The sequence below is a fragment of the Sarcophilus harrisii genome, chromosome 5, assembly GCF_902635505.1.
Source record: "Sarcophilus harrisii chromosome 5, mSarHar1.11, whole genome shotgun sequence".
Taxonomy (NCBI): Eukaryota; Metazoa; Chordata; class Mammalia; order Dasyuromorphia; family Dasyuridae; genus Sarcophilus; species Sarcophilus harrisii.
Genome location: NC_045430.1, coordinates 59985137 through 60004435, shown reverse-complemented (window position 1 = coordinate 60004435; position 19299 = coordinate 59985137). Strand labels below are relative to the sequence as shown.

General features: G+C 39.1%; 1 protein-coding gene across 3 annotated transcripts in view; it reads left to right on the top strand.

The window, feature by feature from the left end:
- TEAD4 (TEA domain transcription factor 4) overlaps nt 1–19299 on the top strand; it is a 77899-nt gene that overhangs the window by 51468 nt on the left and 7132 nt on the right. For 2 of the 3 annotated variants that reach the window (XM_023504615.2, XM_031939309.1), the window contains exons 3-10: nt 522–586; nt 1411–1473; nt 2170–2253; nt 5124–5252; nt 5906–5949; nt 6476–6531; nt 7958–8088; nt 10032–10205. In XM_023504615.2, coding sequence (XP_023360383.2) covers nt 522–586; nt 1411–1473; nt 2170–2253; nt 5124–5252; nt 5906–5949; nt 6476–6531; nt 7958–8088; nt 10032–10205 — 746 coding nt within the window. The remainder of the gene's footprint in view (nt 1–521; nt 587–1410; nt 1474–2169; nt 2254–5123; nt 5253–5905; nt 5950–6475; nt 6532–7957; nt 8089–10031; nt 10206–19299) is intronic. The other variant, XM_012550792.3, reaches the window with a different exon arrangement.

The following is a 19299-nucleotide window of genomic DNA, read 5'->3' as shown; positions in this document are numbered from 1 at the left end:
ATGTTTAGACAAATTGCACATGTTTAACCTATATTGGATTTTTACTGCCTAGGTGAGGGGAGAGGTGAGAGAGGGAAAAAAATTTGGAACACAAAGTTTTGCAAGGATGAATATTGAAAATTATCTGCATGTAATTAAAACTAAAAAATAATAATTAAGGAAAGGGAAAGAATTCTAGTCTTATTCTTGTAATTAGGCCATAAATTCTTTCAAGGTCCTTTTCTAGTTCATTTTTGTGTTACTCATTGGACATGTTAATGTCAACTCACTGAATAAGGTGCTGAGTGAAATGATTGAAAGAATGCATTGAACAAGTGTGAATTGTCCTAGGAAAAGCCTTCAGTCCCAGGAGGCAGACTGATTGTTTATTCTTTCATTCTTGGGACCCATCATCATGATACAAATTCACAATTACTTCTGCCAGGACTCAGCCATTCTGGTTTTCCTAATCCCCATCTTCTGACCCTTCCACCCAACTCCCATTTTTCTTGACTCAGCAAATCTGTCTTGTGTCTCTGCAGGTCGTAATGAGCTGATTGCTCGCTACATTAAGCTCCGGACCGGGAAAACTCGAACTAGGAAGCAGGTGAGTGCTATGGACATGGTTAGCAACAAGAAGCCAATATCTCACAACTTACAGGCTTCCTAAAAGGAAAGAAAGTGTCTTCCTCTGACCTTTGGAGATAGGGCTGGTTTAAGGCTTGGTATACTTGTTAAAGATGCTTATGTGAACTAGGTTTTCTGAGGGCCAAAAGTGGATTATTCCCCTATCCCTTATGAAAATGCACCATATCTGCAAGAGCAAACACTTCCCTCCAAACTCCCTAATCTTCTAGAATAAAAAGACTTAAAAAGTGGAAATGGATTCTGATCACATTATTTTTTTAAAGCTTTTTATTTTCAAAATATATGCATGGATAATTTTTTTTAACATTGGCCCTTGCATAGCCTTGTGTTTGATCACGTTATTTTTAAAAATTTAATAATATTTTATTTTCCCAAACAAATACATAGTTTTTATTCATCATTGCAAAACCTTGTATTATAAAATTTTCTTTCTTTCCCCTCCCAGAGACAGTAAACAATCTGATATTGATTAAACATGATCACATTATTTTACAGATAAGGAAACAGAAACCCAGAGAGAAGGTACCTTGTCCCAAGTCACAGATAGCAAGCAGCAGAATTAGGGAGAGAAGCCAGAGGCAACTCTCCTTCCTCTCTTGTCCTTCTGGAATACCTGAATGACATGACCCTGCAGAAGTGCTGAAGAAGCACCTGGTCTAGCTTAATAAGTCATTCTTAAATGATGAGATGGTGGCAGGGCCAGGGACATGAGGAGATGGAGAGAAGGTACTCATGGGGCCTAAGCAAAGTGTGAGATAGAGCATAATGTCTTCTTTCTTGCAGGTATCCAGCCACATCCAGGTGCTGGCCCGTCGGAAAGCTCGGGAGATCCAAGCCAAGTTAAAGGTAAAGCAGGTCTCAGGATATTTCTATGTAGCAAAAAGGGGTATCAGGGACATTCACTACCTATCAGGGAAATTTCTCTTCCTACTTTTCTTTGGCTTTATAAACTTAAAACTCTTGAAACTGAATCATCACAAGTCTCTTTTGTGATGTTGCCAGTAGAAAGAAGAGAGAAAGGTGGCAATAGTGTCTAATAAATACTGCAGTCCATGGCCCCTGAGCTCCTTATTGGCCTCTTGAATAAGAACTTTCTTGTGACCCTCAGGTAGCCTTTCAGGGTCATCTGTTAGTGATTCTTCACAAGTCCATCCAGGTTCTTGAAAGAACCAAGTTATATGACCTTGGCCCGTGGTGTTGACTTACACCACATCTTACTCTAAATTGGGAGCTAGACTTCTGAGTCAGAGGGAAGAGTTGGAGCCCCAGACTTCCACCAGCATGTTGCCCAAAGTCCTCCTGCTCTTTCTCTTCCCCCTTCAGCTCTGCCTTTAGGATCAGCCCACCTGTCCTCCTCCCCTGAGCAGCTGTAGCAGAGACACCTCTCAGTGACAGCTGGAGAGGCTGCAGCTGCCGGCCCTCCATCCACAGCATGAGCCCTTAGCACCCCAGGCCACATCCTGAGCGCCGTTAGCCATGGGGTTTCCTCTTGCCTAAGCTTGCCCCTTACTGCCCTCTCTCATTCTGTGTTCAAATCCCCAGTCAACCAGCTGCTGGGCTGGAGACCACAGCAGGGTATTTATCATGGAGAACAATTGCTCCTGTGTTATCTCCAGAGTCATAAAAGTGAGTGTGAATTTGCTTGGGCCACACTGTGTAGTCAATTTTATGCCCCCATGTATTGTTCTTTGTTCTTTGTGTATGCTGCAGTCCGGTGCCTGGATGTCTTTCCCCATCATGCACATCCCTCCCCTTCCTTCCCTCCAGACCCCTCTCCCTGCCCCACCTCCCTTCCCAGCTAACGGCATCAAGTCCCCTGAGCCAGGGAAGTTTTGGTTCTGTTTGATACCCCGATCACTCAGAATGAGATGGAGTTCCATTCAGCATCATTTCAGAACTTTCACACACACACACACACACACACACACACACAGACACAGACACAGACACAAAGCCCCCTTTTAAATTTCTTTTCCCTTGCAAAACTGGATGGGTTTGGTACAGAAACTGACAACCTTCCAGAGGTAGAAATAGATATTTCTGAGAAAGGTCACATTTTTATCTAACTCTAAGTCTAATCCAGTGGTTCTCAAAGTATGGTCTAGAGAATCCTGGGGATCTCTGAAACCCTTTTAGAGGTTCTACAAATTCAAAAAATAGTTTTTATTTCAAATATGGTAAATATCTATAAATATAATCCAGAAAAAGGAAAACGCTTTGGAGATATCCTCAATAATTTTTAATAGGATAAAGATACTGAAAACAAAAGTTTGAGAACCACTGGTCTAATCAGTTAGCATTAGGGCTTAGTATCTAGGCAGCTGAGATTGAGAAAGGGATGGGCAACCTGTCAGCAGTGGGGAAAGGGGCTCTGCAGGAGGGGAGGCACATAGATTATAGAGCTGGATGAGGGTACTGACTTCAAAGTTTTACCTCTTGGCCCTGGCTGCTCAGAATCACCCCCTCTTCCATTAGTAGGGGAGCCATTGCTACCCCTAATTTAGTCCAATCAGGCAACATAATTGGTCATCTAGCACATAGAGTGCTGGACTTAGAATCAGAAGACATAAATAGGAATCTTCAGATACTAGCTGTGTGACTTTGTGCAAGATACTTAGTTTCCATTTGCCTCAGTTTCCCCATCTGTAAAATGGGAATAATGATGGTGTCTACCTCACAGAGTTATTGTAAGGATCAATGAGATAAAAATTGCAAGACACTCAGTGCTAGTTGTTATTATATAAATGTTAGCTGTCATCATCATCATCATCTGAACATTTCTCCCTTTTGCTAAGACAGACTTTTTTTTTTGTCTATAGCAAAGGCCTAGGGGTAGTAGAGTTACAATCCACAGAAAAGATGATTGTTATCATCACCAGATAATAGGAAAGGTACTATTATAGACAGCTATTTGGTATGGCAGATAGAGGCCCCATACCTGGAGTTCTGGGTTGATCTCAGACACTTACTGGCTGTGTAACTTTGGACATGTTACTTAAACCTGTTTGCCTCAGTTTCCCCATTTATAAAATGAGCTGCAGATGGAAATGGCACTATCTTTGATAAGAAAAGCCCAAACGAGGTCACAAAGTGTTGGACATGACTGAAACAATTAAATAATATTCTATTCATTTTGAATCAAGAAAATCCCTGGCTCAGAGTGGGGCTGCTACATATCCTCCTTTTTCAAGGTAGTCCAGGAAGGGCTCAGAAATAAGGATAGGATTAACTAAGACATAGCTTTCTGAGGTTGACAGTTCATATCTAAGGAAGAATAGATGTCTTCTCAGTGGTCCCTTAGGAGGGATTAGACTGAGCTACTATTTATTAATTATGTACATTTACATTTATATTTTACTTTCAACTTTTTGAAGCCCTTTCATGTGCATTACCATCCCTGATCAAGAATTATAAGGAACCTCAGAAATCATCTAATTCATCTTCATATTAGAAATGAGGAAATGACACTCAAGAGATGAAATGATTTGCGTAAGGTGGTAATACTATTACTACTAACTACCATGACTGGCACTAATGACAATGACGACTACTCCTATTCCTGCTTACTACTACTACTACTACTACTACTACTACTACTACTACTACTACTACTACTACTACTACGACTGTTACTACTAATTACTATTACTACTATTTACTTCTACAATTATGACTGCTACTACTAACTACTACTACTACTACTATGACTGCTACTTCTACTTATTACTATTACTTAGTATTACTAACTATCACTGCTATTACTACTATTACTATTATGACTGCTACTACTACTACTACTACTACTACTACTACTACCACTACCACTATGACTGCTACTTCTACTTAGTACTTATTAATACTACCACCACTACTAACTACCACCACTATTACTACTACTATTATGATTGTTACTACTAACTACTACTACAACTGCTACTTCTATTTACTATTACTATTACTTTTATGACCACCACTACTAATTACTACTACTACAACTACTATCACCACTACTACTACTACTATTAACTATACTACTAATATAACTACTACTTACTAATTATTATTATTACTACTACTACTAACTAGTACCAACTACTACTACTACTACTATTGCTGTTGCTGCTATTACTCAGGTAATAAGGGGCAGGACTGGAATTTGAACCCAGGACTGCTAATTCCAAATCCAATGTTCAATACTTTGTCTTATTTGGTCCTTATGAAATCCCTATAGGGTAGATATAGTAGATATTTTTAATATCTATAGGAAATTGAACTTGTCCGTAAATCATACAGTTGATTAATGGCTGAGTTGGGTCTAGACTTGGATCCCCTGACTCCTATGCAGGGGTTCTTTTCACTAGGGCAGGAGGACTGCTGCCTTCTTCCCTCATTATTCCTCTCCTCCCTGACACCTCTATACATATATTCCCTTTCCCTCTCTGTTCTCCTGCTGCATCAAGATCACCGCTACATCATCCCTTTCCTTCTCCCCTCAGGATCAGGCAGCTAAGGACAAAGCCTTGCAGAACATGGCTACAATGTCATCCGCTCAGATCATCTCTGCTACAGCCTTCCACAATAAAATGGCCCTTACCCGAGGACCAGCCTATCCAGCAGTCTCAGGGGTAAGTGGACAAACTACAGTGAAGGGTTAAGCCGTCCCTCATCTTTTCCCTTTCTTTTCCCCATCCCTTTGAAGAAGCTCTAAGTGTCAAATCCGGATTTTGATCACTGCCCCCTCTCTAGCTTGGGATGTTGGAGTGGAGAGAACAAAGATTTGGGTTAAGAAGAGGTGATTGACCTAAGGACTAAGACAAACTGGGATCTTTGGCCAAAGCCATAATCCATAATTCCTCCCCATAGGTTGTCATTCTCCAATTTCACATTAACCTTCTCTCCTTATACTGCTCTTGGATCAGGCTCACATAAAAACTGGTAGAATGGGGCCTAAGGGTACAAACAGCTCTGTCTTAGATTTAAGGAACAAACCCACAGCTTCCATTCTTATTAACTAAATAGGTAATTGAATTTCACCCTTTTTGTCCTCTGCCTCTTACTTCCTAGTCTTTCTAGTAGCTTTTCCTTTATATTCTCTCATTCCTTTTCCTTTTGCTCCCCTTTCCTCCAGATTCTCAGCTTTTAAGGCACCAAAGGAGTCCATGTATCAGGTTCAAATCTTCACTTTCCAGTGCTGGCTTCTGTCTCCATTTCTTCTGCTTTCAGCCATGGTCCTACTTGGAAGCTAGCTTGTATTGACTCTGTTTTTTGCCTTTTTCAGTTTTGGCAAGGAACTTTGCCAGGCCAAGCCGGAACCTCCCATGAGTGAGTATGTCTTGAGCTCTGCTCTTGTTTGCTGTCTTCATAATCCTTTAATGTATATTGAATCTATAAGACCTCCCATCAGCTTCCAGACTTCTGAATAATGCTGTGGACTCCAGGACTGGCCTCTAAGATAGACAGAGGCTTGAATATGGCTTTTCCAGAGCAGTTAATGTTTGGAGATTGATAGTTTGAATTCTCTATAGTTTTACTGGAGTGACTGAGTCTCAGTTGGTAATCCATCATTAAAGCAGTAATTAAATCAGATTCCCTGGGTCCAGAACCACAAGAGGATTGCCTGGAGCCGGGAGCTTGATTTCTCTGCAACACATCCATCAGAGCTTTACCTTCTTCAGCAATGGAAATGACTGTGGAAGATATGGCCCTTAGGGGAAAAATTTGGGTGGGAGGGGTAGACAGGCTTGGTGGATAGACCCGTGTAAGTTTTGGGCCCCAGGATCTTTCCTACTGAGGGTATCCAACTCCAATTAAAGCTCAGCTGACAGTCTCTCTCCCATGTTTCCTGCAGTGTGAAACCTTTCTCTCAACAAACCTATGCTGTTCAGCCTCCGCTCCCTCTGCCAGGTGGGTCAGCGCTGCATGGCTCCCTTGCATGGCATCCTCCCCAAATCCCATGCTCTGGGCTCAAGGCATAACATGCCTACCTGAAACCCCAATGTGTGTATTCTTTTCTTGCCTCCTACTCCTTGCACCCTGTTTTTACATCCTGTGACCTAGATTGCCTCCCTTATGACAGCAAGCACATAAAATCTGCATGTATGTCTAACCCCACTGACATGCTTATTTTCGCACTCTATATTTTTGATTACATCCACTAAACTCCTTCCCCAGCGTTTGGGCATACAGCTAGCATGCCTGGTCCCTTCAGGCTCAGCTCAAATGCTTTTGGATTGGCTGGAATGCCTGGCTTCCCTTGCAGACCAAATGCATACCACTTGCATGCTTGACTTCTGTACACAACTTTTCCCCTTGCACCCCACTTCCCTCAGCTCAGCTTCATATCCTGTGGACCCCTTTCCCCATAATTTAAAAAGCCAAAGATTCCCCAGCTTTCACCAGCAGGGAGAGTCTCGAAAAAAAGTGGGGTCAGTACTAGGGCAATGGCAAATAGGGGTAGATAGCCATTGTAATCAGGTTCTTTCAGCTATGTGAGCCAGTCATGTGCTCCCTTTCTCCTTTTCCATGTATGTCTCTATTAATATAGGATGGAATGGGAAAGGGCTGAGAGATGGGCAGAGTCCTAGGCAGTAAGACTCTTACCCTCCTCCCTTTTCCAGGAATGATTCCTGATATTCTGGAACTTGATTGACTCTGGATTTCCCCAGGGTCTTGGCAAAAACTTCGTACAAATCTTTGCTCTCCATTCAGGCCACTCTGAATTTGGGGGGTTAATGCTATCTCCAAGCTCAGGTGCAAGCAGTGGGAATACAAAGAGAGGAGAAGACCCATTGACATAGCAATTCTAGGAGATCAGCTGCCTGGATCCCTTTTCTAGGCCCTGCTGCTGGCTCCCTGGCCAGCTTTCCCCTATTTGGATTTGTGCTTCCCTCTTCACTTTTGGGTATATGAATCACTTTATCCCGTTGTTGGATATCTTTGTCTCCAGAACCCTTAGACACTTTTCCTATTCCTATTATACCTTTCTTACCCACATGTGGAATTATGAGTTAGGGTAAACTGAGACAGAAATTTGGAGCAAGGGAATAAAAGATTCCACTAAATCTGTGGCATTTAGGAAAAGGCATCCCTATCTCCACTGCAGAACCCTTTTGTTTGGTACCAAATGATTATGGTTTGAACTAACTCAGCTAGGTGTTTCTTATTGTATTATTAGTCCTTACATGTTCTGCCCTTCAGAGACTTACATGAGAGCTTTTGCTCATTACCTCACCATGACACTGTTTTAGAAGGGGATACGAGGCTTCCTAAGTGGGTATGTTTGTGAGGAGGGATTGCTCTGGTCCCCATTGGCTTCTCCCCCTGTATTCAGGGTTTGAATCTCCAGCTGGGTCCACCTTGTCGCCACCAACCCCTCCATGGCAAGGCCGAAGTGTGGCCAGCTCCAAGCTCTGGATGTTGGAATTCTCTGCCTTCTTGGAGCAGCAACAAGACCCAGACACGGTAGGCCCTGACCCCCTGGCCTTACGCTTATGAGTCTGGGCATCCTTCCCTCTCTGTCTAGGTGGCTGCTATTTCCAATCCCACATAGCCTTTTACCCTCCGTCCTCTGAATTTATTTCCATCTCTATTTTTGTTTCTGTGTGTTCTCTTCTCTCTGCATATCTCTTTTCTTTCCCTTTTTTCTTAGTTTCTGTCTCTCCTCTGTTCTCCCTTCTCATTCCTCTTCCCCCCTCCTTCTCCTTCATAAGAAAAATCTTCTGTTTTTTGGCTTTCTCTCATTTTCATTCTTGTTTTTCCCTCTTCCCTCTCTCTTCTCTCCTTTTCTGTGTTTGTTTCTCCCTCTTTTTGACTTTATCTTTTGATGAATGTACAAAGTTCATTCCAAAGTTTTCAGATGGGGTTCATCTTCCCATGCTTGGGTCTATTCTAATTTAAATGGACTATCTCCCTTCTCTAAAATTTCAGACTTCTTTCTTTCTCCCCTTTATTTCCCACTTTTATTTCATATTGCCTTGTTACAATATCTCATTGAAGAGGAAGATAGACACTAAAGTCTGTCCCTGACTTCATTCTAAAATGAATTTAAATAATTTCTCAAATTGATTCATTGCTTCCCCATTTGGAATGGATTTGGTTAGATGTGAGGAAGCAAAGGAAAGTGCTGTTTCTGCTATATGTTAAAAATAAAACAGGAAAAGAATAATTGATTATTACCATCACATCTCCTTGCCTCCTAACCCTTTTTATTATGTAACATCTCCCAACTTGCCTGGCCAGTGATGCTCCTTGACTGATATTAGTGAGGTAGAAAAGACAGAACTTCCTTCTTTTGAGTATGCAATAGACATTCAGCCCTTAAAAGTCATGGGTAGTGCTGGAAGGAAGTAGGGGAAAGGCAGTATGGAGTAGTGGGCTAAACTTGACTCAGAATCGACAAGAGCTGGGTTTGAATGTCACCTCTTATGCTTACTAGCTGTGTGATCCACAATAAGTCATTTAACCTTTCTGTATCCCAATTTCCTCATCGGCAAAATGGGGATAATAATAGCTCCTACCTTCCAAGATTGTCATGAGTCTCATATTATGTAATGCATGTGAAGTACTTTGCAAACCTTAAAGCACTATATATCTGTCAGCTCTTATTATTAAATTCTGCCTCTGACACTTAATAGTGATTCTGGGCAAAATAATTTATCCTATATGAGCCATGGTCCCTATATCTGTAGAATGGGACTAATAATAGGACTTGGCTCACAGGGTTGTTATAAGACCAACAAAATAAATATTATGTATATATATAGAGCAGTTATGAAATAGAGTGTCAGGCTTGGAATCAGGAAGTCTCATCTTCCTGAGTTCAAATCTGGTTTCAGACACTTATTAACTGTGTTGGCCTGGTTGTTTGCCTCAGTTTCTTCATATGTAAAATGAGTTGGAGAAGGAAATGGAAAACCATTCCAGTATTTCTGTCAAAAAAACTCCAAAAAAATAGAAAAAAACAACCCTGAAGTCAGGAAGACCTGAATTCAAATCTAGCCTCAGACACTTAACACTTCCTCTCTGTGTGACCTTGGGCAAGTCACTTAACCCCAATTGCCTCAGCAACAAAACAAAACAAAAACTCCAAAAAACTCCAATTGGAGTCGTGAAAAGTTGGATGCAACTGAAAAATGAACCATAACAAAAATGTGTACATATACATTAAAAATGTTTTGCAAATTATAAAGCATTTTAAAAGTGTTAGTTCCCCTAGATTAGCAAAATGTCAGAGACAGTCTGGTCTAGCCCCTCATTAGGAATGAGGCACTGAGAGGAGATATACCTTGGCAAAGATTACACAACTAATCAGACTCCAGTTCCCTGGTCAAGGTTCTTTGTACAACACCATGGAACCCTGCAGTTATCTCCCTGTCTCACTTCTGATCCCATCACTTTCTTCACAGTGTAACAAGCACCTCTTTGTACACATTGGCCAGTCCAGTCCCAGCTACAGTGATCCCTACCTCGAAGCGGTGGACATCCACCAGATCTATGACAAATTCCCTGATAAGAAGGGAGGACTCAAGGAGCTCTTTGAACGAGGACCCTCAAATGCTTTCTTCCTTGTCAAGTTCTGGGTAAGTCAGTGATTTGAGATAGGAATAAGAATCAAGAATGGTAGAAGTTGGAGATTAGAATCTAATGTCATCTATTTGTAGATGGGAAGTTCCAATGAGACTCAATGAAAGGGGTGTTGGAATCAGGGAATAAAACTCCTAATAACCAAAAGATGGAAACTAAAATGGTGGCAGGTCACTGATATTAAAGAGTGAAATTATAGGAGAATATCCTTTTCTGATATGTGGAGGTGGAGTCATGGCATGGGAGTAGAGCAGAAGAATATAAAGATAAAGTGCAGCATGGTCTGCTGGAAGACTCTGAGAGAAAAATTCAGAAAGATTGAGACCAAGAATGGGTATTTCTTATTATTCAAAACTTTATTCCATTGTCTATAATTTGAAGGCCCCAGATTCTAGAGGATAGTTAAATTCCATAAGTTTGTGTCATCATCATCATCACTGATGTGTGAATTTTAACATTAACAAAACAAAACAAAATGTTAGCTCATTTAGTCCATGTAATAACCTTGTGAGGTAGGTTTCATTATTATCATTTTATGGATGAGGGAACTGAGGCTCAAAGAGCCTGAGTAACTTATCTAAAGTCAGAGACAGTAGTCATGATAGCAAGTGGGAAAAGGTGTTTCAAAAGATCACTCAATTGTGTCAAACACTGACACTAAGTTTATCCCTCTCCTACTCCTGGCTGGAGTGGAGCTGGGGTCACAACTCCCCATGGGATTGGGACATTTTCTCCCAGCAGTAAGGAATGAATTTCTCTTTTTTACTACAGTTTCTTCAATTCAAAGAGTAACTGAATCATAGGAGTTGTACCAATAATAGACACTAAATTTTCTTTTTAGTACCTTATAGTTTGGAAGGTAGAAAATTGACCTTTTAATAAACATTTTTTGCAATATCTCCTATGTGGTAGGACCTATAGAATGGTACAAAGATAAATTAATTATCCTTTAGAATAGAAAGAGTCCCTCATATATATAAATGTTAAGAGATTACTAGAGGGAATATGATCATTAGAAAAAAAATTAGGGAAGTCATCTTAGTGGAGTAAGTATTTAGCAGGATCTTGAAGTATGTCTGTGGAACAAATAAGTGAAAAGATCATTATAGACTGGAGTACAGGAATATAATATCAAAATCACAGCTTTTCTATTATTTCTCTTGTGACCAATAGCTATTTCCTTCAACTCTGTTTCACTTTCCCTTTTTTGTGGTATGATAGGAATTTATTGTTCAATCATAAGGAAATGTAGGAAATAATAGGAGCATATAATATTTCTTACCTAAGAAGAAAAAGGTGATTTTAGAAGCAATGATATGAGTAATTGTTTTTTTAAAATGTTTTACATTTTTTGGTAGAACATTAGCAATGAAGGTAGTAGAAGGATATTTAGGCTTGGAATAATACCTATTCTTCTCCCTGGATATTTCAGAGAACTAACTTTTCTGGGTTTTGATTTCCTCATCTGTAAAAGTAAGGGGAACGATCTAGAGCAATGATTTCCAATATTTTTTGCTCCTCAAATTCCATTCAACAACAACAAAATATATTGTGAAAATTCCTAAGGTAATATTCTTTTAGATTTATTCATTAAATGTTCACAGTAATCATAATGTCCAAAAAAGTTCCTGATTAAAATTTTATTATAAAATATTTATCATAAAATATAAGATGTTATTCTACCTTCAATTATGAAAATTCCAAATATAAAATTAATTACAAAGCTAATTATAAAATAATTACAAATATTTTTATGTGGGATAGTCTATAAAAATTAAAAGAAGTAACCTAGCAAGATTTCATGGTTGCTATTCTCCATGAGAACATCTGAAATTTCTTTATTTTACAATTTTTGGGGGAATGTAACTATTTATATTAAAATGCCCAATAACATTTAGACAACTACATGTCATTTAAAGTCCTATTAAATTTTTTGTGGTATGAATCTCTTAGACCAACATCAAGAACCCTCCAGTGATACAAGAACCAGGAAATTTGTACCACTAGGTCCAAATGATCTACAAGGTCCCATTTTGTTTCAAATCCTATGAACCATAAACTCTTAGAGGTGGGGTTAATCTTAGGGATAAGTAAAATATCTTTGTTTTATAAATTTATCTAATTCTTTTAATTTTATGTGTCTTTTTCATATATGTTTTTTCACTTGATGTTTGCATCAGCTTTGGAAAGTAGATTGAATAAATGTTGATATTTCCACTTGACATGATAAGGGAATTGAGGTCATGCCCAAATTAAGGGTTAATGGCAGAGCTTGTCTCCTGATTTTTAGTACTAAAATCTAGGAGTTTTTTCCATTAGTTCATCCTGCCTAAAAAAGGAGTAGGAATCTGACTAAGACCTGTTTATCCCTGTCAACAGGTCTCTTGCTCCTGGTACAGGATAGAACAAGACTAGAACAAAGGTGTGGCTTGGCATCCAAATGACAGATGGATGACTGTAGTTGTCTCGCTACTCCAGGAGTATGATGAGTTATGTATAATTGTAGGGGGGACCTGGATAGAGGGAAGCACTATCAGCTAACTCCATTCTCCTATAGTACAATTGTTTCTATTCCTCTTTTCAGTATGGACCAGGACTGAATAGACCAATGCAAACATTGGGATTAGATGGGAAGATGGCAAGTATACAGACACCCTTGAAAGTCATGGGGGTGTGTGTTTTAAGTGGGTCAAGAGAAAAGAAATAGGCTTCAGTGAAATCATTTTAGTTCCAGCTCTGATTTAGAACACTTAAAAAAAATAGAGGTTCTGCCAGTATGTAGCCAATTAGTACTATTGCTGCCATAAGATCTTATTTGTATCTAAAATGTCTCTCATATTACTTTTGCCCCCTGTAGCACAGCTCTTTGAAAGGAACCATAGGTATGGATAAAATGTTGCATATTGCATGCGCACCTATGAGAAGAAACTAAAGTTATATTAATTCCTCTTGCATACTTTGGTCCATTTCTCTTCCATTAACTTTATTAGGGTCTTTCCTGACTCAGAGGAAGGAATAGAGCTGAGCAATGGCTCAAGCTTCCCTAGAAGCACAATTCTGGGTCTTAGGGGTAGCTCAGAGAAGGTATAGGGAGGGAGATAGTGTAGATAGCTTGAGAAGAGCTGGTTTGCAATAGCCGGTGTATGGATGTGTGTGTGTGTGTGGGGGAGTGCTGTAGAGTCAATCAGGGAGGAGCACAGGGATTTTGGTGCATTAATAAGTTTAAATTGAATAACAAAAATTTATAATAAACTCAGCAGTGCAACTTCCTTCAGTGATGCTTTATAGTTGAATAGCAGAAAGAGAGATGGCCAGTGGTAGGAGTAATATAACTCAGGATCACATTGTGGTTATTAGTAGCTTCATCACATTGCTAACTCAAATCGAGTTTGTAATGCTAACATGCCTAATCATCTTTAGTTTTTTTTTCAGTTAAACTAGCCATGTCTTGCCCTTTCCATAATTAAAAAATAAAGAGAAACAACCTTAAATTTGGGGGTTTTATATGGGTTCTCAAATTCTATTTTGATAGATTCAGGACATTGTTCCCACCCAAATCTTATTTTAATCTTGATCATGTCATCCACTAGCTTAGCTTCTGTCCAGCTTTGTTTGTGTCCAAGTCAGGCCCAATTACCCTCATTTGCTTTCCTTAACAGGACTGCTAGAGTGGTTGACAGATCAGGTGCAGTGGACAAGAAAATCTGAAATTCATAAGGCATTTGATAGCCTCCTGTGATGTAACCAATAGTCACAAGATAGTCAGTAGTAATTAGATAATCTTAAAATGTGAGATAGTTCTCTTTCTCTGCAATTATTCCTTATTACAGGGTTTTCAGAATCTTAAACGTGGATAAGGAGAGTTGATGTAGCTGCTTCCCAAGATAAGAGATACCTCCACCAAACATCATTCTCCTGGCTTTGGGGTACATTTCCATTTGCAAACATTTGCATGGTCCTTTGGCTATTTACTAGGCTACTCATGGCTATTTATTAGTGATGGCTTCCAACTTGAAAAGTTCATGAGCTCAATAGCAGAACTTGGGCTAGAGCAGAGAGCCCAGAGGAGGATGGAATATATATTGCGCTTGCCCCCTGACCATTTCCCTCCAACCCCAGCTTGGCAATCCTGTTTAGGCCCCTTGACATTTCTCCTGGCTGGCCTGGTCGCATACCAGCACATGACAATGAATCTGAGCCCCTCCAATCCCCCATACTTGGGCTGCGGCTGCTCTGGCTCATTTGCCAGTCACTTGATTCCCCACACCTGTTAACTGCTTTCCTTGGGAGCTGCCAACCCACACACACAGCTATGAATAGGTTAGGAGAGTGAGAGGGGCATGGAGAGGGCAGGAGGGTAGAGAATGGGAGGACAGAATCTTCTGAGGGAATGGAGTATATGTGTGCATGTATGTAGGGGGAGGTATTTCTTAGAAGGTAAGAAGGAAGAAAGAACTTTTTGAGGGATTGGGAGATGGAGAACAAGGGAAGGAAGTATAGAGGGAAAGGAAGAGCAAGAAATGCTTGGTTTTATGGCTTCAGGGAAGGAAATCTTGGAGAGGATTAAGGCCACCATTAGGAAATTAAGGGCAACTAGATGCCATAATGGATTGAGCACTGACCCTGGAGTCAAGAGGACCTGAGTTCAAATGTGGCCTCAGGTACTTATCATTTATTAGTTTATGACCCCCTATTGCCTTGCCAAAAAAATAAATAAATAAAAAAGATAAAATAGAGTCATTAGGAGTGGGTGACTAAGAGAAAAAAAACAGATAAATAAAACTATGTACAGTCTAATTTTACATATATAAGCCTATCTATGTCTAATAGTAGCCATCTCTAGGGCAGGGGAGAAAGGAAGAAAAAAGAAAAACCTAGAAATTTTCATGCTAACATTGTTATATTTGGAGAGAGCAGCAAATTGTACGTGGTAGAGTTGCAATTTCATATGCAATCATGTTTTTTGTTATACTGTTATGGAAATGTTTGTTTTGTTCCATGAATTGAAAATAAAATAAATTAAAAAAAAAACCAATAAGACCAATTGTGTCAAAGGCCAGAGAAGAGACTTGAGAATTATCATAATAGCTCATATTTATAGCTTGTTAAAGCTTTTTATGAAACTCATTCCTTGCAGTAATCCCATGAGGCAGGTAGTGAAATTATTATTATTAACCTCAATTTCACAACTGATTGCCTAAGGGTCAGAGGAATGCTTATAAGTGTCAGAGTTGGGAAAGGAACCCAGCTCTTGTGACCTCTCCTTTCACTGTTCTGTGTGATTATAATTTGACATTCATCTTAGACTGCTTTGTAGTATTATGCTGAATGTCCTTTGAGTGGTAACAAGTATGCTAGATCCAGCTCTAAGTATCTAGAGCTGATTGTTAAAATTTCCAGTAGTGTTAAAATTTCACTTACACCCCAGAAACTGGTAATCACTACAAATCAGGGCTTGATTTATTGTTTTGTTGATTGTCTTAGACTTAAGTATTAATAATGTACATTAAACTTAAATATGTATATGCATGCATTCTCTCCTTCCCATAGAACCTGTTTGTTGTTGAGTATTTATTAGCATATCCCAGGATTATTCTATAACCTTACAGGGTTCGGCAAAAGGCTCAGGGAATGAAATTATCAGACTGAAGTCCTGATGATTATATGATGGTAATAAAATAATAATAACAATAACTGACATATGGTGCTTGAGGCTTGCAAAGTGTTTTATATCCATTATCTCATTTGCACCTCATCTGAGACTCAACACTCCTCAGTAGTGTGGGGGAAAATCACAAGATCATTGTGTTGTAAGAGGTGAGTTCAAGCTCTGATTTTTGTCACTAACAGTTTCACCCTGAGTAAACCACCTCCATTTTCTGATCCTAATCTACTTATCCATAAATTGAGGGTGATAATAGCACCTGTGTTGCCTATCTCACAAGGCCAATTATGTAAACAATGTGCTTTTTAAAGTGCTTTAATATGCTATGGATGTGAATAAAGATTGTAATAATAACCAGTATTTATAGAGTTTTTTTTAAGGCTTGTAAAGAGCTTTATAAATATCTCTTTTCATTCTCATAGTTGTTATGGTTATTATCAAGTCTGCTTCTGGTCCATCTTTGCCCAGTCTGTCTCCCACTCCTGATTTACTGCCCCTCATCTTTCTAATTAGCTCAGCCCTCAACTCTCTCCCATTTCTTGTCGTCTTAGCTAGACTGTTAAGTTGCTTGATGTAATGCTTATGCTTGATTGTATCTCCCACAGCACCTAATTTGGTGCCTTACATAGTAGGTGCTCAGTAAGTACTTGTTGATTGATAAATTGGAGTCAGGTGATCTGGAGGTGGCAAAAGGAGACTTGGCACTGGAGCTAACACAAGGGGTACTGAGATGAAAGAGAAGGCAAGAGAGCAGAGATAAGATTAAGAGAGTTGCCCTGCTCCCATCTACTTTTTGCTTTCCTTCCCAATCTCCAACTCTTAAAACACATAGTTTACTATAATTCTCAGCTCAAGCCATATCTCCTTCAGGAGCCCTTTTCTAGTTCTTCCAGCTGCTAAAACCATTCCCTTTAAGTTTATCTTCTCTATTTACTATATATTCTGAATGTTATCATGGTAACTAGGTGGTACAGTGGATAGAATGCCAGGTCTGAGTTCAAATTTGACTGAAGACATTAGCTATGTGATCCTGGACAAGTGGCACATCATTGTAATATTTTTTATTTTTAAATGATGGCTTTTTATTTTCAAAATATATGCAAAGATAGTTTTCAACATTCACTTTTGCAAAACCTAGTGTCCCACATTTTTCTCCCTCCTTCCTCCTTTTCCCCTTCTCTAGACAGCAAGTAACTCATTCTAGATTAAATATGTGCAATTGTTCTAAACATTTCCATATTTATCATGCTGCACAAGAAAAATCAGATCAAAAAGGGAAAAAAATGAGAAAGGAAAAAACAAGCAAGTAAACAATAACAACAAAGGCTAAAATATTATATGGTGATCCATATCCAGTTCTCTCTCTGGATGTGGATGGCTCTCTCCATTGCAAGCCTATTGGAATGAGCCTGAATCACCCTATTGTTGAAAAGAGCCAAGTCCATCAAAATTGATCATCATATAATCTTCTTGTTGCTGTGTATAAAGTCCTTTTGGTTTGACTCACCTCACTTAACATCAGTTCATATAAGTCTGTCCAAGCTTTTCTGAAATCATCCTGCTGATTGTTTCTTAGAGAACAATAATATTCCATTACATTCATATACCATAACTTGTTCAGCCATTCCCCAACTGATGGGCATCCATTTCTTTGCATTATCTTTGCCAAGAAAAACTCAAATGAGGTCATGATGAAACCAAATGAATATACAACAACAAAATGTCCATTTTCTGTATCCTTTGCCTAAGGAGGTGGCAGATATCCTCTGAATGGCCACTTGTCAGATATAGTGCCTATTACATACATAGTAAGTGCTTAATAAATGTTTATTGATTGATTGATCGATAAGTGGCAGTCTCTTTCATGAACAGGTAACCAAAGAAGTCCCTTCCATACCCAAGCTTTTGTTATTCTGTGGTCATTTCCCATTCTCAGATCCTGTGATTCTTATTTACATGTGCTTGGTTTGGAAACTACACAGACTCAAGCTTGCTAACCACCAAGTTTTGTTCAATGAAGAGCTCATCTTCCTGGACAACAGAGAAGGGACAGAGTGGAGGTGGGATTCCTTCCCTTCACCTGTAGAAATCAAGGACTGTATAGATATGTGAAGAGGAAGGAGGAAGGTCTTTATCTCATCCTTGGAACCCAAGTTTGTCTAGGGTATAAATACTAGAGCTAGTATTTAATTCCAAGGCCACAGATTGTAGGTGCTTTTTTCATTCACCATGACTGCACAGAATCTGTGTCCTAAAAAGAAAATATGATAGGGGTTGGTAATATGGGGAAGGGATTCAAAACCCCTCTGCTTCTATCTTTCAGTCTAATCCACTTATTGTATAAATAAGGAAATTGAAGCTCAGAGAAGTAATATTTTGGTTTTTCATTTATGGAGGACAGTGAGGTTTGGTGGAAGGAGATTGTCTATATCTAGAGTCAGAAGACTTGATTTTCAGTTCTAATTTTATCACTAACTAGTTTTGTGAGAGGGGACAAGCATTTGATTTTTCTGAGATTCAGTTTCTTCTTCTATAAAATCCTACCTTCCTAGATGTTGCATTGTTTTCAGAATCAAATGCAATGATGTAAGTGATAGACCCATAACATGGTATATATATATATATATATATATATATATATATAGACAAATAGAATTTGAACCCATTATTTTGTTGGTAAAGGAACTTCTTTCTTCTGTCAACTTAGATCAGTGCTTTCCCAACAATTTCCCAACAATGGTATAAGGGAGAGAGTGATGGATTTGGAGCCAGAAAACTTTGGCCCAGATGTTACTCCCTGAATGATTTTAGGCACTTCTGTAGGCTTCAATTCCCTCAAGTGTAAAATGAAGAAGTTGAATTAGATGATCTTTAAGTTCTAAGTTTGAATTCTTTTTAAATGTGCCAGTTAACACTGTAGAACAGCCCTTCTATCCCATATTGAAGATCTTTTCATACCCACAAACAATCCCTTTCCCTTAAAAAAAAAAATGACCGACTGCCCCATAGTGGCCAGTAGTAGAATTGACTGAAAAACTATCCAGTCCTTCCAGGGGTTTATTATATCCTTATCTTGGGAAAGGAAAATGGGTTGAGGCTAGCCTGGGAATTAAGACTTCTGAATTAGATGGATTTCTTATGAGCCTTGCCCAAGTACAGAATGTCTAAAATGTCAAATGGGGATCATAATACCCAGAATGTATACTACGCCAGGATGTGTGGAGTATCAAATGAGAGAATGTCCCCAAAGTGCTTTGCAAATCTTAAATTATTATGTATAAATGTCATTTTAAAACATTATGAATAAATGCCATTTGTTATTATGCTAGTGATCACAGGAATACAGACTAGGGCATTAGGTAAATGGATAACTGTTTTATTTCAAGGTGTTCTTAATACTGAGAAAGGCAGTTTAAATTACGTTG